Source organism: Protobothrops mucrosquamatus, unplaced genomic scaffold, assembly GCF_001527695.2.
Source record: "Protobothrops mucrosquamatus isolate PMUCROS unplaced genomic scaffold, P.Mucros_1.0 scaffold2982, whole genome shotgun sequence".
NCBI lineage: Eukaryota > Metazoa > Chordata > Lepidosauria > Squamata > Viperidae > Protobothrops > Protobothrops mucrosquamatus.
In genome coordinates, this window is record NW_015389002.1 from 255,728 (window position 1) to 279,012 (window position 23,285).

At 39.1% G+C, this 23,285-nt stretch overlaps 1 protein-coding gene across 1 annotated transcript; it reads left to right on the top strand.

Annotated features, from left to right (window-relative positions):
- The first annotated feature begins 10,368 nt into the window (after positions 1–10,368).
- On the top strand, positions 10,369–17,875 carry LOC107296807. Its single transcript, XM_015826158.2, has 7 exons — positions 10,369–10,576; positions 12,065–12,298; positions 13,169–13,322; positions 15,037–15,146; positions 15,500–15,613; positions 16,390–16,539; positions 17,741–17,875. Exons 1-7 carry the CDS (start codon positions 10,448–10,450, stop codon positions 17,873–17,875), a joined length of 1,026 nt encoding a protein of 341 aa, XP_015681644.1. The 5' UTR covers positions 10,369–10,447.
- The last annotated feature ends 5,410 nt before the right edge of the window (positions 17,876–23,285 follow it).

Here is a 23,285-nt window from a genome sequence, read left to right on the forward strand (position 1 = left end):
TTCAGTATTTTTATTCCTCTTCCCCTAAACCCCAGCCTAACAAATATTTTAGATATACACAGAATGACATCATAGTTCTCTGGAAAACCATCAAAGTCAAACTACGTTGTGCTAGCATTGGATCTCTTCATTGGGGTACACTCTTATTGATTCAGACAGTTGTTTTTGAGAAGACAAAAACACAGAAGGCACATACATTTATTTTTCACTCTAAAATTTGTCAGAGCCTGTGGTTCTAGTCAATCTAATTAAAAGTCTGATTCAGAATTTCAAACCAATTTGATCTCTGAATTAGATCATCACTTCTTAGACAATCTAATTTAGGAAACTGATTTGTTTGGGGGAAAACCCTTTTTAGACATGTGAATTTACCAACTCATTGATCAGAACTGCATATGACTGTTTTGACAAATGCTTTACATTGTCAATGTATTTATAGTAATATATAAATGTAATTAAAGGAAACCAATGTTTTGTCTATGCTATTTTTCAGTAATATACTCTAGCCCAATCTTAGAAATGTACTAACTCAATCAGATTATGTAGGAGCAGCGCTGTTTAAATTTAGTCTGCAGGTGTACTGTATAAATGTTGGTAATGAGCACAAGCAAAAGATTTAGGTCACCCTTACGTGAGTTTTTATAGAAAACCAATGTCTCCCTTTATAATCTGATCAGCAAACCTGGTTTAGTTTGAGATGTCCCTTTTTTCTCAAATGAAACAACCAAACACTAGAAAGGGTTAAGGTCTACGTTTATTTATAAAAGAACAATGATCATTGAAAACTTCTCCCTAATGGGCAACAGCCAGTAGGATAAAGAGAAGAGCAAAAAATATACACATAGTTTTTTTATAAAAAAAAAAAATCCCAATAGGCATATTTAATTAATATGCATATACTTAATAAAGAATAAATAAGATTACACCATGTCACCTGCAAGTTGCTCGTTCATCATAGTAGCTGCATTCTGTATAGACATAATTTACTTGCAAATAAGGACTCATTCTGATCAGCTTATGACTAAGGTGATTTGCCAACTCATGAGGTTATTTCAGAAGATGTCTTGAAGGCTATCTAGTTACCACTACTCTCTGCATAATCTGCTTACTTCATATATTTATTAACCAAGCTCTCTCCACACCTGAAAGATGCTATGTGTCATACTGGTTAAACATGGACTTAGTGCCATACCTTAGATTAAACCATACTTAACATGTGTTCAGCAATGAGTCCTCATGAAACTGGAGAGAGATGTCAAATGGACTACCATAGAATTCAGTCCTGAGCCCAAAATTGTCTTTCAGGACTTGGATGAAGAGATGGAGGGAATGCTTTTCAGATTGATAGATAAAGAAGGGAAATATGGATGATGTTCATTTATTAATTTATTACCTATAAATACTAGCCTGGAGGAAATCCTCATATCCTCAAGAGGAAAATGTAGTCCAGAGCAAAGGACTGTCCAACAAGATCTGCCTCTGAGCCTATGGACTCAGCCTTTATGGGGTGGCAACCATAGCCACCTCTCTCAGCCAGTGTATATTAGATGGGCAGATTCTACTTGAAGCAGATGGTTCTGAAGACAACAAAGACTGGGAGTATAATGAGTTTTTATAGGCGATGATAACCACTTGGAACCAGCAGCTGTTGCCACTTGGAATACTGCATCCAGAGGCCACACTTGGAATACAGCATCCAGTTTTGGTTACCACGATGTAAAAAAGATGTTGAGACTCTAGAAAGAGTGCAGAGAAGAGCAACAAAGATGAACAGGACTGGACCCTAAAACATAAAGAACGGTTGCTGGAATTGGGTATGTCTAGTTTAATGTAAAGAAGGACTAATGACATGATAGCAGTGTTCCATAAAAAAGAAGGAGTCAAGGTATTCTCCAAAGCACCTGAAGGCAGGACAAGAAGCAATGGATAGAAACTAATCAAGGAGAGAAGCAACCTACAGCTAAGGAGAAATTTCCTGACAGAACAATTAATCAGTGGAACCACTTGCATCCAGAAGTTGTGGATGCTGCAACACTGGAAGTTTTTAAGAAGAGATTTGACAACCATTTGTCTGAAATGGTATAGGGTTTCCTGCCTGAGCAGGGGGTTGGACTAGAAGACCTCCAAGGTCCCTTCCTATACTATACTATACTATACTATACTATACTATACTATACTATACTATACTATACTATACTATACTATACTATACTATACTATACTATACTATACTATACTATACTATACTATACTATACTATACTATACTATATTCATCTATGTCAATTCTGTACTAGCTACCACCTATCAACAAACAAATTGCCCTGCTACCTAGATATGAGATCTTTTCAAGGGTGTCACCTGGTAGATCATATGAAATGGATTACTTTTGCTCTGCTAGCTGATCCAGGAAAGGTGGTAATTGATACAACAGGTGGCACTGACAAAGGTGGGTCCTTGCTATGGTCTTCACCTGCTGTACTAGCATCTGCTGTAAGACCAAGAGGACATCTAGGAGACAGAAGCAAAAATTGTGTTGAGAGATTAGAGAACTGGATTTAAAACAACAATGAAATTTAACTCAGACATGCAAAGTTTTTAATTGGGAAAAATATCAAATGCCACAATACAGAATGGAGAATATGTGGCTTGTTAAGAGTAGTCTTTTGCAAACTGAATATGAGTCAGCAGTGTGAAATGACTACTGAAAAAGGAAAGAGCTGCATCAACAGAAGGATAATTTCCAAATTGTGGGAAATAATAGTTCCTCTAAATTCTTTATTGGTTAGGCTGTCTTCAGAAAACTGAACAAGCACAGAGACATGCAGTGAAGAATGCTGGGAGTTGGGAATTTTTTTTGATAACATTCAATAGCAAAATTATTTTAAAATTTAGAAAAGCTAAAAGGGGCACATACCTTACAAGGAAATTAAAAGTCTTTCATGGAAAGACTGAAGGAACTGGGCATGTCTAGCTTTGAGAAAGGATAACAAGGGAAATGTCCAGAGAGACTACACATAGAATAAAATTAAGAGTTTTATCATCTCCAAATGACAGACATGAGTGGTCCTTATTTAACAACCAATCCGCAACAATTTCAACTTACAACAGCGCTGAAAGAGTTCTAGCTATTGTAGTGTTCCCATGGTCACATGGTTGTGATCCAAGTATTTGGAGATTGGCTTGCGATGATGTGTTGACCCAGGGCCCCGATCGGAGGCAAAGCAATTAGCTGGTCAGAATAATTGTCTTTGTAAGCACTGCCAACGTTCACCCAACAGCCCCCACATATGCTGGCACAAGTTCAATAAAACAGTCAACGGAGTTAAACAGTTCATTAAAGTAAAACAGATAACAAACAAAGTATGATCTTTTCACCGCCCAGCTTGCCTGTAACCTGCAAACTGCAAAACTGAAGACAGCAAGGAAAACTCAGCAGGAAACAAACTTGATCCGAAATACAAAGAGTCCAGGTACAAGAGCTCACATCACAAGAGTTCACGTTTGTTCCCTGCAAATGCCCCACCCCACAGCGTCTCCTTAAATGCCTACTCCCCAGGTGTGCCTTGTGAAGTAGGGCGTGATGCTCTCTTCCCGAGCAAGTGAGCCTGCCTCCGTTGTTCCCTCCTCCTCTCTGCTCTCCTTGCTCTGGGATCTGGTGGGGAGGGGCCTTGCTCCTCGCCTGAGCTCTGCCTTCCCTGTTCCAAACTTGAAGGGCCCTGGCCTGCTTCAGCCTGTTCCTCCCAACAATCCTTCCAACAAAGAAAGTCAATGGACAAAGCCAGCAAAAAGAAGAAAATGTCAATCATGGGACATTGCATTTAACTACGAGTTGCTAGTTTTGACCTTTAAAGCCCTACCTGGCATGGGGACATATATTTGAGGGGCTGCCTCTCCCAATACATCCTACCAAATCCAGCAGAGGTAGCGTGCTATGGGTCCCATGGGCAAGGCAACTACAATTGTTGGGCCATAGGAGGTGGGCCTTCTCTGCTGTGACATCCGATCTATGGAATGTCTTTCCCCTAATGTAAGGCTTGTTTCATCACTTTGACTTTCTGAAGGTTTCGTAAACCCTAATTGTGCCATCAGGAGAGTAACTAAGAGGGATTCAATATTGGCAACATCTCATTGTGTAATATTCTTTCTTTTTTAGTTTGTTTTTTTTGTAAAATTAAGAATTATAATATTGATTGTTTAGTATTTATTGACTACCTGACAGCCAAAGTCTTTTGCTGTAAGATAGGCGGTTACATAAATTTGATAAAATAAGTAAGTAAATAAGTTGATTGGTGTTTTGTAACAAAAAGCTCCCTGGGGAAACACAAAGAAGATGGGAGGTTTCTAAATTTTAAATATAAATACATAAAAATAAATAAGGGTAGAAATAGTCCAACTGTTGCCAGTCTATACTGTTTCCCCAAAGACACCCCAGACCCCAATAGTCTCTTCAGATTGATTCATTTAAGGACTTATAAGATTTGGCTGTTTAAGATGTATTAGCTTGCATAGAAGGAAGGATAGGATAGAAGGAATAGGTAAGTTTTTGAAAATAGATAACTAGAATGAAGCAATTGTTTGTTTTTAATCAAGGATTTTCAGCTTGGCTATCACTCCTGTCATAACTTTATACAGTTACATAGATTATTACTCATAGACCTCAGTCTCCACATTCATAGTCTCAATATCCATGCCCAAGACTCAATCTGTACCACAATTTATTGCCTTTCACACACAAAACAATCAAAATCATTCACACCCGGTCACACTCAGTCACACCATAGCCAACCAGAAACAGCTGTCCCGCACAGACAGCTATCCTCCACGGTGAGAAATGTCTTCACACTCTGAAGACTCTATGGCTAGTTCCCTTCCTGCCTTCAGCAGTGTGCTTTCTTTGCCAGAAAGGCAGATAAGAAGCAATGGATGGAAACTAATCAAAGAGAGAACCAATTTAGCATTAAGGCAAAATTTTCGGACAGCGAGAACAATTCACCAGTGGAAAAGCTTGCCTCCAGAAGTTGTGGGTGCTCCAACAATGGAGGTTTTCAAGAACAGACTGGACAACCATTTGTCTGAAATGATATAGTGGTTCCTGCCTGAGCAGTGGATTGGACTATAAGACCACTAAGGTCCCTTTCAACTCTGTTACTCTGCCAATTAAACCAGTCATATGGTGGGATTCACTAGGTCTTGGCCCCTTGTTTGTGTCAAGGTGAACAAGGGTATGTGCTCCACACTAATTACTCTCACTGAAAAACTACTGCATCATCCAACAAACGATGGCCACACAGATACTTACCAACCTTCAACTAGATGCCTGCGAGCTATTACAACTCCAACCCCTACCACCTTCAGGACTCTCCCCTGAAGTTAATCTAACTCAAGTCACATTCAACCTATAAGACACAGGGACGTAAAAGAAACACAAAAACTACAATCATCTCCACTTACTTGATGTTCCACCTTTGTATCTCTTGCCAGAATTCCCACCCACTTGAGGAGCCGAGACTCTGGCCTGAAGGTCAGTCCGTGCAGTCCCGTTCATCAGGGCAGCAGAAGATGCTAGTTAAGAGAACCGGGCAAGGCCTAGTGGTAGATCCTGGATGAGCCCCCGAAATTGTTGTCCCAGAAAACTGGTTCTTCCCAGTGTGCAACTCTCAATAAACCACATACCCAGGTGGAGATTTGTAAAAGCTTTATTCTGCACGGAACAAAGGACACAGGGGGATCGTTCCCAGTAGGTCGCTGAAAAGACCACTTCTTTAGCAGTACAATTTTAATAGGTACTTTTCCATGAGCCCACCTAAAGCCATCCCCTCTTAAGGCATCCTAGAACCCGTTTTCTGGGACCACAGAATTCACAGCTAAATTTAGAAATAGATTAGTCATTGTGAAATCCTTCCTGCTATAAATTGTTCTGCTGAAAAAAGGGGATATCCTCATTTGCATTCATGTTCACACCGAAATTTCCATTACCACGCACTTATCATAAAATAAAAAACCTGTTGCCTTTTTCATCTATAGAAGTACTGACGACAGGACCAAGATTATTTCGTTTTTCTTTTCTCCCGCTTTTGGATGCATGCAAAATTGTACTTTGCTAATACAAAATGGATAATTCAGGATTTGAACTGCATGAAGATGGACCTCCAGGCAACTTGTCCAAGCCAGAAAAGATTAAGCAAGAATGTCATGTAAGTTGCAATAGTTTACAATATTTGTAAAATATTTAGAAAGCTACATTAGTTTTTCTTCATAGAAAAAAAATCTGCATTATACCATGAGTAGGGAACTATAAAATCTAGAGAATGCACAACTAGACATTATCTTTCCCCCCACCCCAATTTCTAGTTAATCCAGAGAAACTGTTCACTGGACCGAACTCTAAAAAGTAATATTTTTTTCATCCTACCGAAGAGGGCAGTAATTAGGAACAGACAAGTCTTCTGAGGTTGCTTTCAGTTTTTTTGAAAAACATGAGAAGTAATTTTCATAGTGTGAACATACATTTGTCCTGCACAGGGTATAATAGGCAATCATGCTATGCATTACAAACACAGATTCATGACTGAATTTGTCTTAAGTCACAAAGAACACATTGTTAGATCCATTTGAATAAAATTCATACACTGTAACTATGGTTAATGAAAACAGTAGGTATGATTAAGGAAAGTATGTTTGATGAAAACAATCATGATTTCCTACCATAGCCACATTCACATGACAAGACGATGGCAGGGAAACCTATTTTGCATGCCTCACACACACGAGTTGGCTCTTCCCACAGTAGCAGGAACATTTAGAGTGTCCCAGCAAGGCACTGAGTAAATATATTTGTTTACATATATTTATGTAATTTTCAACCTTTCTCTTACTATGGCGTTCAAACATTTTTCATAAATTATGAAGCTGGTTTGGTCTCAGTAACTATAATTAAAATAGGTCAACAGTCTCAGGCCAGGCAGATAATAAAACTGATTGGGCTAAGAGGGGAATAGAAAACTCTGGATATTTCAAAGTTAATATTAATTAACTAAATATTAACTTTTCTTCCACAGTAGAAGAAAAGAAAAAAGCAGGAGAGAATTAATCAGTGTTTGTTTTGGTATTAACTCAAACAATTTTATACGTTATTTAGAAAATTGAACCAGATGAATTAGGACAAGATAATTCAATTATGGAGTTGAACATCAAAGCTGAAAGGAAGAACCTTCCCTTCTTGAATAAAGCAATGGATTTGTTTCCTAAGCCCATCAGTCAATGTTATCTTTGATCATTGCAGCAACAAACTAAGCTGCCTGTTGCTTCACTGTTTTCTGGAGCTGCCAATTTTATAGAACATAGATTCATAGGGCTGTAATTGGAGGTCTTATAGCCCAACACCCTACTTAAGGCAGGAGATTTTATATCATCCCAATCAAATGATTGTCAAGTCTATTTTTGAAAACCTCCAGTGATGGAGCATCCTCTGGGAGGTACCATAGCTATTCTATTGATGAATTGTTCTCACTGTCAGGAAATTTCTCCTTATTTCTAGGTTGTAGCTCTCTTTAACAAGCTTCCACCCATTACTCTTTGTCCTGCCCTCAGGTGCCATGTAGAATAAAGGTTGAACTCTTCTTCTCTGAGACAGCCCCTCAAGTACTGGGTTATCATGTTCCTCCCCCCCTTTAAACTTTCTCTTTGCTAGACTAGACATACCTAGTTCCCTCAATCGTTCATCATACAATTTAGCCCCCAGACCTCCTTACCATTTTGTCGCTCTTCTCTGCGTATACTTTTTCCATCCAGGCATATCCACAGAGTATGGTCCAGAAAGTCAAGACAGCAGCCATGATGGTGTTGTCAAAGCTATGTCCATTTTCACATATATCATTTTTGCTAAAGAATTTTTATTACAAATTTCAAAGCTACAGAAAAATAAAAAGAATGTAGAAAAGAGAAAAATATATGTATAACAAGAAAAATAGGAAAGATAGAAGAAAAAGTGAACAACCAGGTCCAGAAAAGAGAAAGGAAAAAAGAAGTATTTAAAGAAGTGACTTCTTTGCAGCAGTAAAAAACATAAGATGGTTTCTTCTCTCCCAGTTTGCATAGTTCCCGTCTACCCATATGCAGCTTTTTAATCGGTAAATCCAGAGATCGCTGGTTCATTTGTATCCATGTTCAGGAAAAAGTCCATAAAGGGTTTCCAGTCTTTTTACAAATGTAGTTATTGCTTCTTCCTTAATCAGACAAGTCGATTTAGGCATTTTGGCAAGTTCTACCACCTTCACGATCCATTCCACATATAAGTGTGTGACCATGATTAAAGTCCTGTCAGGTCTGTCTACAGTTCTGGCTTTCCAGGTGTTGTCTCCAGGGACAGTGAACTATTCTACATCCTTCCTTTTCTCCTATGTTGAATTTTTCAGAAAATTCTTACTTCCTGCAAAATAAAAAATGCTGAGAACAAAACCTGCCACTTTTACAAGAAGTAAAGTCTCCCATGTACCTTCAAGTCAGGGTTGATTTCTGACAACTGCCTGGACAAGTCCCTGCAGTTTTCTTGGCAAGATTTTTTGGAAGTGATTTTTTTTAATTGTCTCCTTCCAAGGATGAGATAGAGTGATTGACCCAAGGACGCTCAGCTGTTTTGTGTCTAAGGCAGGGTGAGAACTTACAATCTTGCAGTTTTCAGCCTGATGCCTTAACCACTACTCCAAATGGATCTTAATTTTAGGTAGTGATGTTTCAAACATCACTTCCCTTCAGACATCTGAATTTACTGTTAAATCAGTGATGGTGGATGATTTGATACAGTCAGGTATGTTTTATCCAAAAGCTGAATGATAACTCGCTCTAAGATGATGTGGATGGTACAGCTATGCAGACATAGCAGGAATATAGCAATATTGTTGTGACCCAGTTTTGTAATTCTTCCTTTTTCTTCCTTTCTGCCCTCAAGGTGAAAAAGAGCCACTGGTCTCTCCTCCATGTCTTTCTGGTTTGTCTGTTGGCCTGTGCAATAACCACAATGGTGGGGGTGTTGATTCTGTCTGTGATTTATGCCAGCACCCCTGACTTTAAAAGACAACAGCATAAAGTGAATCTAGAAAACCATGGATCAGCTTCCCAGAAAATTCCAATAACATCTGCCTACAAAAGCCAGGTAGACCTCAAGTTCCAGTTTCTCCACCGTCATACTAAATCCAAGGTATAACTAAAACATTTCTTCCATATTTCTTTTGCACAGGACAAATATTTGGGAATTTTAATTTTTAAGGGTTACACTGCTAATCTTTGGTGGAACTCAAAGAATAGATAGGTTCTTTAGCCAAGGCCTAGAGAAACTGGGTAGCAAAAACTCATGGGTTAAAGTTGGGGCCATCACTGATCTGTAGGGTCCCTTTGTGCAAAAAGTTTTTTTTAACCACCAGAACTGAATGAATGAACTGAAGAAGCTTCCTGAATGAGAAGCAAAACGTTTCAAAGAAAAAAAACAACAACCAAGAAAGTCCAATTGCCTTTTGGAAAAGCATCTTTGGGACAACCATGACCTGGATGATTGAGAATCTCCATAGACATTTTGCCACCCGAGCATCAAGTCATGTCAGGGGGAATCTGTGGCTTCCTAGTTGTTCATTCTCCCTTTTTATTCTACAGCACTTGTGCAGACATGTGGAACAGTAACTGCATGGGCTTCTTCCCCCCTCCTGGCACCTGCAATGGGGCATTAGACTACTATCATTCCCATAATTTGGTGTTCCCTATGTCATGCATCTTTGTGCTGTGCAGAACTGTCACACCTGCTTCTGGTAGCCCTGGGTGAAGGATCAATTCTGGATTTGTGCTTTATTGATGGACTCTCTAGTGTTGTGTTTCTCAACCTTGGCAGTTTGGGGATGTGTGGACTTCAACTTCCAGAATCCCATAACCAGCCACGTTGGTGAGGAAATTCTGGGAGCTGAAGTCCACACATCGTCAAGTTGCAAAGTTGAGAAACACTGTTCTAGTAAAATGTTCATTGACTATTTCACAAATTTCAAACCTTAGTGAACTTTATCTGGAAGTGAATGCAAGCCTCTTCTTTTCCATTGCTTTTTTTTCTGGGTTATAGCCATAGGCAAATGGCTGCTTCAGGCTACCTAAAACCACAAAGATCTAAAGAATGTCACACTGTGGATCAATTTGTTCAGATTCAATGATTAAAACGTTTGTTTCAATAGTTGAGAAATTAAACAGATATTATCTGATTAATTGGTATTTATCCACCCCAAGTAAATATCTTTTTATATCAAGAGGGAGCCAATTGTCACTGGATTTTTAAAGCTATTTATGAACTGTATCAAAACCATTAATATTGTCGTGCCTCTTCAACATCCCAGATCCACCAGTTTCCAGGAGGTGTTATTCAATGGTCAAGATTTCGCAGAAATGCTGATGAATACCAGAACAAGGAAGAAATGGCGTTTGGAACAAGTATCAATGCTCAGCGTTCCAAGATCATGTTTGGGACTCTGCTGATCAAAAGCAAAGGGTTACGTGCTCCACACTGGCATTTCAATGCCAACGAACAGGGTTACCTCTTAAAGGTAATATTGAAAGTAGTGCTTTAATTTACCCAATTATTTTTAAACAACTGGAGAGGGGGCCAAAGAATATAAAAGTAACTAGTAGTGGAGGAGTGGAAGAAAAGAGCTTACAGGTAGTCCTCAATTTATGATCACAATTGAGCCCAAAAGTTCCGTTGCTAAGCAAGACATTTGTTAAGTGAGCTTTGTCCCATTTTATGATCTTTTTTGCCACAGCTGTTAAGTGAATCACTGCAGTTGTTAAGTTAATAATATGGTTGTTAAGTGAATTTGGCTTCCCCATTGACTTTACTTGTCAGAAGGTGGTCAATGACTGCAACTATCACAAATATGAGTCAGTTGCCAAGTATCTGAATTTTGATCATGTGTCCATGGAGGTGCTGCAATGGTCATAAGTGTGAAAAATGGTTGTGTTACTTTTTTCAGTGTGGTTGTAACTTCGAACAGTCACTAAATGAATGGTTGTAAGTTGAGGATTACCTGTATTGAAACACCTGTGCATGCACATTGGCCACTTAATCCCTTCCATTCCCCCAACCCACCTCAAACAAACAGGGCAAAATCCAGTAGCAGAGGTTAGCTAGGCAGGCAGCATTTCCTCCAAGAGCCCTATGAAATAATTCTTGGGAGGGAAATCTGAATCTGTGACACTCCTTAACCAAGATATGTCTGAAAAGCATTCAACAGCACTTTGGTAAATAATCTACCAGGTTGTGGGAACCAAGGATAAGTAATGGGACAACTTACCATCAAGACAAGAACTTGAAAGCCTGTAAGAATCTTTGGTGGAATGTAGTGAAGAGGTGGTTTCTGAGGAGTAAAGGGCAACACAGCCCAGAGGTAACACAGCCCAGATATCATGTGCGTGAGAGAGAGGTTGAAAACAGCTCCTCCCTAATTGTTATTGTAGATGCAGATAATAGAATCCTCAGCCTGGTAAGATATTGTCTGTAGGTGGGAAACCATAAAGAACTCAGCTTGGAAGAATCATCAAGTGTCATTCTTGCACCTGACACTGGGCGAAGAAAGCATAAACATTCAGACTTGCAAGATTGTGGCTATAACCATGTAATAAAAGTAGCATCAACGTTCCTAAGTCTGATTTCCTAGTCTGGTCTACACTGAAAGCTGACTTCAATCTTGCAAATCTGAATATGCCTCCCCCATCCCTCCTTTTATTTCCATGAGAACTAAGAAAGGTTCCATCAGAGATGCTTTCTTGACATTGCTCCAGATTCCCTTTATCTGACCAAGGCCTTGGTTGCAGCTCTTCCACCTGATCCCCAAGGTTGTTCCTACTGCCCTTTACACATGGTGACCTTTTTATGGCCATATAAATACATGTTTATCCAGATCATAAATTTGGTGCTGATACAGTTCAAGCCAAATAGTTTCAGACTATTAGTTTCATCATTCGCTGGGGTATTCTCTCCCCACATGATTTTCTGGTCAATTGTATTATATTGTTTTGTTGGTGATGTGTTTCAGGGAACTGCATGGATTGGAGTTGTTGATGCTGGTGGAGATACAATATCTACGTACAATGTCACGGCAGGACAGATTATTTTCTTCCCTCGAAATACCTTGCATTGGGTCAAAAATGTTGGTACAGAAGAGTGTTTGTTCTTGCTGTTTTTTACAACTCATGAGGAGCTTCAGACTCTAGACCTTGACGATACATTTTTCTTGACACCCAAAGACATTGACGCAAGATCTCTAAAGGTCTGTACAACAGGAATTCCAAATCCTAATTCTTTGCAAATCCACTATCATTTTGACTGCCATTCTGCATTTGTGCTTGGCCATCCATCATAATAGTCTGCTTCCTGGTTACCCATACATTGCCAAATGCAAATATCTTTCTGTGTAAGGTATAAAATAAGCAAAAAGACTTCGGCTGAAGCTAACCTTCAACACTTTTCTTCATGTCTTCCCTTCAAAAGGAGAAACCTTTAAAATATTTTAACAATCTTTGTAAGAGAAGGAGTGGCAGAACCTGGGGATGGAGTCAAAAGAGGAATCAGCCTAGTCTCTAAAAAGCCACAAATGGACTAAGTCCAACCCCTGTTGAATTCTGTTGACTCTCGTCTAGTGCCAAAATAATGCTAACAGTTAGTCAAGTAGATTCCTGTGCACAGGCATGAGTAGGAATAAATCATTTTAATTGGAAGCCCCAAAGATGCTTTTTCAAGAAGCAACTGGACTTTCTTGTTTTTCTTTGAAGACATTTTGCTTCTCATCCAAGAAGCTTATTCAGCTCTGACTGAAGAATTCAGCCTCACCATCCAGTCAGAGCTGAAGAAGCTTCTTGAATGAGAAGCAAAACATTTTTAAACAACAACAACAACCAAGAAAATCCAGTTGCCTTTTGGAAAAGCATCTTTGGGACAACCATGACCTGGATGACTGAGACTCTCCACAGACATTTTAATTGGAACTTCACATGTGGTCTTGGTCTTTGCCACCTAACAATCTTCTGCATTTGGCTCATTACCACTCACTTCTTTGTAAGCTAAAATTAACTGTATTGGATGAAGTCATTGCCATTCCTTCCTGGATCCACTAAATACAATATTTTCTTGTGTTTTCTAGCCTCAGGGCGGTATAGATTTCATCCGGTCATTCCAGAAGCAAGCAGAAGACCAGGCCATCAATCTTCCACCCAACCTAGCAGAGCTTGTTCAGAATGCCAACTATAACCAGTCTGCAGATAGGCTTGTATGGCGGTACTTCTTTGACCTAAAAGGTACCACAGAACAAGCTAGGGGGACATGCAGAAGAGAACCACTTTTGGCTGATAAGACTTGTGGGCTTTTAATGCAACAATGGGGTGGTGACCTCATCACATTTTCATGTGTTATATTTTCAGTCAGGTATACAAATGCTTACCCAGGAAATAATAAAGGAGTATGGTGGAATGTAGGTCCAGAAGGTTCTTTCCCAGGGAGAAAAGAGACAATAAACTTGGAATCTTTGGTAGGCAGGGAAAGGGGGAGGGTGGACCCCACCCCCCACCCCCAAGCAGTTCACAGGGTACTTACTGTATATCTAATAGTCATGCAGTTAAGTGTTTAGTCTGGCAAGATTTCTGCCTATAGGCAAGCAATAATAAAAAAACTATCCTGAAGTAACTGATCTTATCATTCTTGGTTTCTAACTATATGGGTCAACAGCCTGAGAGAGACTGCCTTTTCCCATATAAGTATGCAACAGTTGCAATCATCATCAGAAACTCTCTTGGTTGTGTAACATCCTGCAAGTAGTATTTTGGCATTGGCTAAGAAGATCTTTTCTTGCTTGCTACAATAAAGTATGCACTTATATTGCTACAGAATAATAGAATAACAGAGTTGGAAGGGATCTTAGAGGTCTTCCACTCCAATCTGCTGCTCAGGCAGAAAATATACCATCAGGCAAATGGTTGTCCAATCTCTTCTTAAAAACCTACAGTGTTGGAGCACCCACAATTTCTGAAGACAAATCATTCTACAGATTAATTGTTCTCACTGTCAGGAAATTTCTTCTTAGTTCTAGGTTGGTTCTCTCCTTGATTAGTTTCCATCCATTGCTTTTTGTTCTGCCTTTAGTTGCTTTGGAGAATAGGTTGCAACATCACCCCCACCCCCGGATCAAGTCCATGTTGAAACTATTTCTATTCATTGTGACATTTGATATTTTTGCATTATTTAGGTCCTAGATGTTTGCAAAAAAAAAAAAAAGTAAACATCTTTTGTGCATGTATGTATGTTGATACTGGTACTGAAGACATGATAGATCCAAATACTATAATTCTGCTCTCTGACAAAAAAAAACTGAAACAAGATCAAGAGGCCTTCCTTATTTTTAAGTTAAATAAATCCAACACTTTTAAAATATAAGTGTATAGTCATATCCTTGTTAACCATATAGTTTTTTCTATACCATTTGAACTAGCTATGAAAAAGAAGAAAAAATTCATACTAAAATGTTATAATATATTAGTACATCAGTGTTAAATAAAGTAAAATATGTTTTTACCATCAGATCAGCATCAATTACACAATTCTTTCTCAACAATCTCAGGACATTATTTTGAGAAAATATTTCTCCATTCCTAGCAAGCTGCCTCTCCCCATTGTTATTGACCAATGGACCTCAGCAGAGTTAACACGCTATTGGTAGCACGAGCTGATGTTAAATCATCTTGCAGAGAAACTATCTTTATTGCTGTTAATCATCAACATCAAATTGATGGCACATAATCAGTCAATCAATCAAAACTATGCCTGCCTGCAGGCAGAAAAGGTTTTGGGATCACTGTAGCATACATATATTAAAAGTTTGGCATGGCTTCTACACAATGTGAAAAACATGTGCTCTACATCAGCTTTACATTAATCAAAAATAATACTACATAATGGAGCCAATATGAAACCTTTGAGCATTACTCATGAGCCTACCAATTTATATTCTCAATTCAGGATCCTCCAAATTCCGGTTTCCAGGGGGAGTCATCCAGTGGGCTCGGTATGTAAAAGATGGAAAAGGCTTAAAACCCAATGAAAATTTTTACAGTGAATTTCTCCATTCGGTAAGTATGCTGGTAAAAATTACTATCTTGCTTTGGAGGCTAGTTAGGGCAGTCATTATCTTATTCAAATTTTATTTTGGAAGTGGGAGGAGGTGTCATTAAAAATTCCTATAAAATATGAGTTTATATATGTATCCATTTGCAATATTGAAAATTATTCCAATCTTCCACAATTTGTGGACTAAATAAATAATTCACTCAAGACTCTCTGTAGATAGTATTAAAACATCCATGGTAAATACAATTATCCACAATAAATTAAAATTTAAAAGCAAACAAGGATAGAAAGGATGAGGTCATAATTTCTCCATTGCTACCATTGTATATATGCGAGGTTCGTTTCTTCTTTTCAGAAGGAGGATGCTCTTACTTTAGCAACACTCCAGATCTTCAGCAATGGTTTACGACAACCTCATTTCCATTTCAATGCCAATGAAATGGGCTATGTCATCAGCGGCTGCGGAAAGGTAAGTGATTTAATTTTAACCACTGTGATGCATGCCAACATTAAGAATTCTGGGAATTATACTTGACAAGCAACAAAGATGATTAGGAGACTGGAGGCTAAAACATATAAAGAACAGTTGCTGGAATTGGGTATGTTTAGTGTTGGAAGAAAAGTCTTCATCGTGGTTCAGTCCAAGCCAGGGATAAACAACATGGCGACTGCTTTAGAAAGAAGGTTGCACTTTATTGAAGAGGAGAGCAATTATGGACAATAGAGCTGTCAGGAGAACTACTAGAGTCTGGGAGACAAAAAATGGAAGGAGAAATTGAGGGAGAAGAAAAGTGGAAGCTTCTTAACAAGTATAAATGGGCAAAACTCTCCCCCCCCCCCCGCAAAGCACCTTACTCAATTTGTTTTTCCCAAGTGACTTATGCCTGATTTTATGATCTTTTTGACATGGTAGTTAAGCAAATCTGGTTCCCTCCCCCATTGATTTAGCTTGTCAGAAGCTGACTGGGAAGGTTGTTAAGTGAAGCCATAATCCAGGGATACTTCAAGCATTGTAAATACATGACAGTTACCAAGCATCAGAATTTCAATCATATGACCCTGGAGAGGAGAGACTGTGACTGTCATAAGTATGAGGACCAGTTGTAAGTCTCTTTTTTCAGTGCCATTGTAACTCTGAATGGTCACTAAATAAATGGTTTAAGTTAAGGACTGCCTGTTGAGTCAAATGAAACCAAGATTTTGGATATGCAAGTATTAATTTGTTGTGGTGCATCTTATTTGCAGGTGGGTGTTATTGTTTCATCTACTCTTTCTACTGACTTTAGCATTGATGTTGGAGATGTTGTGTTCTTCCCAGTTGGAACCCAACACTACATCAAGAGCACCTGTGATGAGGACTTGCTTCTCATTTTGGCATTCAGCACCAACAACCAGGTGAGACATCTATTTGAATTCCTAGAAATTTTGCTATACATGCCAGCAGCGACCTACCATTTCATTAGACCTTTAAGTTATTATGAACCAAATGCAAGTGTTAAATGCTTTGAAGATTAAAATAAAAAAGTAACTGTATATTATGATGCTTTGTATATATATATTGTATATATGATACTAACTATTTAAATTTATTATAAAGTACTGTAATTGCTCTGTGCCCTTATCCATGATGCTGAACTTACACTGGTTTCCTATGGCAAGTTTTAAGTTTTGCTATTATCCCATGAAGTCCTAAATAACTACCAAATGTCTGAGAAAACAGCTTCTCCTGTACAGAGCTGCCTTTCAGCATTGATTGAATAATGATTGATTGAACCATTCTGTGTTTCTTATTAAGAGCTCTGGTGGTGCAATGGTTAGAATACAGTATTGCAGGCAAACTCTGCCCACCGCCTAGAGTTCAATCCTGATGGGGGTCAAGGTTGACTCAGCCTTCCATCCTTCTGAGGTTGGTAAAATGAGGAATCAGATTGTTCAGGGCAATATGCTGATATTGTCAACTGCCCAGAGAGTGCTGTAAAGCACTATGGAGTGATATATAAATCTAGGTGCTATTGCTATTTGTCTGGATTTAGGAGGATGTTTCAGATTCAATTCCAAAACTATCAAACCTCACCTTTGGGCACAGCAGTAAATCAGCAGTCTCCAAACACTTAAACCTTCGCTCACCTTCTCAAACTAGACTAGATCTTTATGGGGGACAAAAATGAAGTCTCACATAAAAAAGTTGATTGTCCACTGCAGTGTAAAATGTCAGAGATTTCTATATCTTCTCAAGGAATTAAATTTTAGGCTTCTTCTTCCTGCTGTCCTGACTTAACACAAAGGAGGTGAGTCACTTTGTAGCCTTGGGTATCTGTGATAGGGTTATTTAATGGTATATCCCTCTCCCTTGCCAAAGAAGGCTGGTGAAGAGCCAGACCTTCACAACTCTTATAAGAAACACCAGAGTGGGAGCCATCCAGATCGTGGAGAGAATCTCATACCAGAGGCAGGCACAGCTTCTCATAATATTACATAATATTGCATGTTATTATTCACATGTTCACATAATATTACCTCAATAGTGTATAAACATTGACACATACTCTGATATCTCCAATCCATATGTTATTTGTTTGTTTGTTTGTTTTGGCAGCTGCAAACTCTAGATATGGATGACTATTTCCATGCAACAGCAGACCATATATTAGCCCAGCTGTTCTTCAAAAAGCAAGCTGAATTTAAGAAGATCCCAAGGTTCAAAGAGGATCAGGCAATTAATCTACCATAGCAGCTTATTTTTATTCCATGTTTTAGATTTTTATTCTAATATATAAGCTACCTAGAGTTGCCTTTGCAACTGAGGGGATACATCAAATGATTAATAAAAAAATCAACAACAATAAAAGGGCATCTCTATTAATTCTTTTTTTAAGAATGGCAATGCAGCCTGCCACTTTATAATCTCTTGGTTGAGTTTTATAATATACTTGATATAAAATAATTGAACAATCAATATGGGGATCCTATCTTCATTTGCACCAGCATAATCTCTATGTTCAGGCTATAACGGAAGGCATAAGAGCCTTCAATTATAGTTGCCAATCTCATAGAGTTCCAGAACATCTCAGCATCTCAATAATCTTGAAAAAAAAAAAGCTAAACAAGCTTACTTAGTGTTTCTGTGAACACCTCCTGGAAATTCTAGGGCAGTAGGCTAAACTTGATAGCCAGTTAAATATTCTGGGATATGGCATTAGCAAATTATTTTCTTATTGTTGCTGAGAAAGTTACATAAGTATATCCATAAAATTACCTGCAGTTAAGCTTGACTTAGGACCTTTCTCTCCTTAGAAGACAATAGGCACACATTATCTGTGACTTGCTATTGGTCATTCTCCCAGTGCTATAATAGATTCACTTTTTAAACCTTCTACGGTTAAGCTATCCCTGTGCATTTTAAAGCATCTTTTGGTCCTCAGATCCAAAGCATTGCAAAGCATAACTATATGTATGGATATATGGTTATATTATACTTACCACACACAAACACACACATACACAAGTATCTATGTATGCTTTTTTTGTATACATATAAGGAAATACACGTTACCATAGTGTTAATCCTAGACACTGAATTCAGACTTAGCTGTTTCTTCTAAAAGTCAACAGGAAGTTGGCTTCTTGTGGAGTTGCTCAATTCATGTGTGGTAAAATGTTTATCAGTTTGAACTATACTGACAGTGCTATTGATTAATCTCTGGAAAGTACAGAACAAGATACTTTCCAGCAGATGTCTCCCTTTAGCTGCTTTTTAAAAATATATTGTTTAACTTAATGCTTTGCTATATTTTTTTTCTAAAAAAAACTGTGCTAGCTCAAATGATATGTTAAGTCATTTGGATACACTCACCCACCACTCAGAAAGCAAAACACCAAATATTGTCCCTATTCTCAAGTAGCTCAACATGGACAACTGTTAATACTTAGAAAATGATCATTGGGGAAACTTTATAATAATAATGAATTGGCCATGGCAAGTTAGCTGCAGCAAGTTGTCCCTGTGGCTGTGGCAAGTTGGCCATGGCAAGTTGGCAGCAATGAGTTGGCCATGGCAAATTGGCTGCAGCAAGTTGGCTGCAGCAAGTTGTCCCTTCAGTGAGGTGGCTGTGGCAAGTTGGCCATGGCAAATTGGCAGCAATGAGTTGGCCATGGCAAGTTGGCTGCAGCAAGTTGGCTGCAGCAAGTTGTCCCTTCAGTGAGGTGGCCGTGGCGAGTTGGCCATGGGAAGTTGGCAGCAGCAAGTTAGCCCATTCCAAAGCTAATTGCTTTAATTCAGGGGTTCCCAACTGGGGGTGCGAGACGATGTTCCAGGGGATGCAAAAACTTGGGTTTTCAAAATTATAGTGTATGTGCATAATTCATTGCCATTATTTTGAATTTTTGTAAGGGGTGTGAGACTATATCAGAAGCGTTCTAGGGGTGCGGGGTATAGAAAAGTTTGGGAGCCACTACTTTAATTAAAGACAAGAACTTATCCACTTGGAAACTGTTTCTGGACTCTATGAGCAAAACAGAAAAAGATGAAGATTTGATTTTAGCTTTTGATAAGTAGACTGAAACTGTGGCTATAGAAATGGTTTGTGTTTATTAGAAATGTAAAGCCAAAAGTTGTGATTGTAACTTTTTCGTACTCTTCTGCACTGAAAAAAGTCAGAAATCATTGTTTCCCCCCTTTTTTTGTTTCTCTATCTTTGTACTCTTTCCCCTTTCTCTCCTCCCTTTCTTTTCTGATTTTTTGCTTCTATTTGTTTTTATACTATAATAAACTTTAATAAATACCTTAAAAACATCATTCGTCCTTGACATTCAGGGAAGAGACTGCTAAAGGCACAGATGATGCAGCTTTTCCCACCAAAGGACACAAGGATGAAGCAGACACTTATTCGCTTGCTTTTTGGTTTATGAAAATATTTGATTTTAATCCACTCGAGTGTGCTTAAACCAGTGAATAGCTAGCAGCAGACATATACAGATATTTTTTTAAAATGTAAGCAAATAACTAGCCCAGTGATGGCGAACTTTTTAGAGACTGAGTGCCCAAACTGCAACCCAAAACCCACTTATTTATTGCCGGGTGCCAGGTGGGCGTGGCCCACTGGGTGGGCATGGCTGTGGTGGTCATGGCAGATTTGGTGGGTGTGGACAAGGTGGGCGTGATCATCTCGATGTTGCTCATGGGGAGGGACGTCTGTGGGGGCCGGGCAGGGTTGGGGAGATCCAGGGGGTCTCTGGCAGGTGGGGCGGTGGGCAGGAGGCTCGTCCTTCTGGGTGAGGCGAGGCAAGGCAAGGCAGGGCGGGGGTGGCATTGTCGCAGGGCAAGGTGAGGCAGGGGCCGGGGCGGCTGCTGCCTGACACCATCGGCCCTTGCACACAGAGGCCAGCGAGCGCATGGGTGCTGGGATGCATCCAGCCACGTGGGACCTCGGTGAGTTAGCAGGCGGCTGGTTGAAGAGGGATGGTTGCCATCTCCGGGGCATGGCGCGCGTGCCCACAGAGAAGGTTCTGAGTGCCGCCTCTGGCACGCGTGCCATAGGTTTGCCACCACTGAACTAGCCCATAACCATCAAAGAGTGGCAATAATAAAAAGACAAGGAGCAACAGAGAGGAAACTTGGGAAGCAAATTATTTGTACAATTATAAGTCATTTTGTGGTTTGTTTGCTTTTGGCTCAACAAGATAACTGAATTCTGGTTTGCGGTTTAGCACAAAGACCACACTTTTTCTTTTTTTTTTCAGTATTTATTCCCACCCAACAGAAGGTTATGGTATGTTTATGACATGATGATATCAAATGGGGTCATTTAGGCCCAGTAGGATAATTTTTGAGGATTTAAAAAAATAAACCTGGTACAGACTTACAAACACATTTGAGCCCAAAATTTCTGTTGCTAAGTGACACAGTTGTTAAGTGATTTTTGCCCCATTTTGTGAACTTTCTTGCCACAGTCGTTAAGTGGAATACTGCAATTGTTAAATGACTAACACGGTTGTTAAGTGAATCTGGCTTCCCCATTGATTTTGCTTGTCAGAAGGTCACAAAAGGTGATCACATGACCCTGGACCTCTGCAACAGTCATTAATATGAGTCAGTTGCCAAGCGCCCAAATTTTGATGGGGAGGCTGCAGTGGTTATAAGTGTGAAAAACGGATCAATAAAACTTCATCCTGTTTTATTGATCCTCTTTATGTATTTACCCCATCCTGATTTATTTATTTGTCTGGGTTTTTTTTATATCCCACTTTTATTTAACTCAAGGCAGCAAATACATTCAACACACCCTCCTCCTCTTATTTTTCCCACAACAACAACCTTTTGAGGTGGGCTGGGCTGAGAGAGAATGACTAGGCTTTCATGGATAAGGCAGGAAATGAACTCTCGTCTCCAGCTTTCTAACCTGGTGCCTTAACCACTAGACCAAACTGACATATTTATTTAGAACAGAATAGAGCTGGAAGGGACCTTAGAGGTCTTCTAGTCCAGTCCCTTGCTCAATCAGGAGAACCTATACCATTTCAGTTTCTTCTTAAAAACCTCCAGTGATGGAGCGCCCATGATTTCTGAAGGCAAGCTGTTCCACTGGTTAATTGTCCTCACTGTTAGGAAGTTTCTCCTTAATTCCAGGTTGCTTCTCTCTTTGATCAGTTTCCAATCATTGTTTCTTGTCCTGCCCTCTTGTGCTTTGGACAATAATGTGATCCCCTCTTCTTGGTGGCAGCCCCTCAAATATTGGAATACTGCTATCATGTCGCCCCTGTTTCTTCTTTTCTTTAGACTAGCCCGGGGGTCTTCAAACTTGGCCCTTTTATGACTTGTGGACTTCAACAAGTTTGAAGATCCCTGGACTAGCCAAACCCAAGTCCTGCAGCCGTTCTTCATATGTTTTAGTCTCCAGGCCTTGGATTATCTTAGTTGCTCTTCTCCGAACTTTTTCCAAAGTCTCAACATCTTTTTTGTAGTAGGGTGACCAAAATTGGTTGCAGTATTCCAGGTGTGGTTTTACTAGAGTTTTATAAAGTTGTACTAATACTTCACGCAATCTTAATTCTATGCCTCTGTTTATACAACCCAGGATTGTATTAGCTTTTTTGGCTCCTGCTGCACACTGCTGGCTCATATTCAAGTCATCATCCAATAGGACTCCAAGGTCCCTCTCACAGTTACTGTTTTTGAACTTAATCTGTACTTATACTTTTGATTTTTCTTGCCTAAATGTAAAACTTTGCTTTTTTCCACATTGAAACTCATTTTGTTGGATAGGGCCCATTGTTCAAGTTTGTCAAGATCTTTTTGGATCCCAAGTTTGTGTTCTGAGGTGTTGGCTATTCCTGCCAGTTTAGTATCATCCACAAATTTGATGAGTTCCCCTTCTATTCCCTCATCTAAGTCATTTATGAAGATATTGATGAGTACTGGGCCTAAGACGGAACCTTGTGGTACCCCACTGCTTACTTCTCTCCATGTGGATGTAGAGTACACATTGAGTACGGTTTGCCAGCCAGCTACAAATCCATCTGGTGGTGATGTTGTCTATTCCACCTTTTTCTAGCTTACCAAGCAGTAGGTTGTGGTCTACTTTGTCAAATGCTTTACTGAAATCTAAGTATACTACGTCCACAGTATTTATTTATTATTGAGAAACAGGTTAAGGATGTTTGATGAAAGGAATATAAGAAGATGTTGTACATGTAGTCCTTGACTTATGACCATAATTGAGCCTGGAATTATAGTTATAAGTAGTTGTGGTCATTAAGTAGGTTACTATGTGACCAGATCCAACTTAACAACATTTTAAAGTGGTTGTTAAAGAAAGTGGCGGTCATTAAGCAAATCCATTATACCTATTGGATGTTTTTGCTGGAAAGTGGAAATAATCGACAGAAACAGGCAAAAGGGTAAATAATAATGAGTCTTATCACTGCAGGTCACTGCAATGGATGGATAGGATGGGAAAAATTGAATGCACAATAGTAAAACCTCTGATGTAATTCTGATAAGGAAATGTTTGCATTATTTTAAATGACGCCAATGCCATTATGTTTTCTATACAGTATATATCTGGGAGAACTTGAAAAAAACAAGCCACAGAACATAGAAAAAATGTGCAAATATTTCTGCCTTTATATCCTCATAGTTCCTT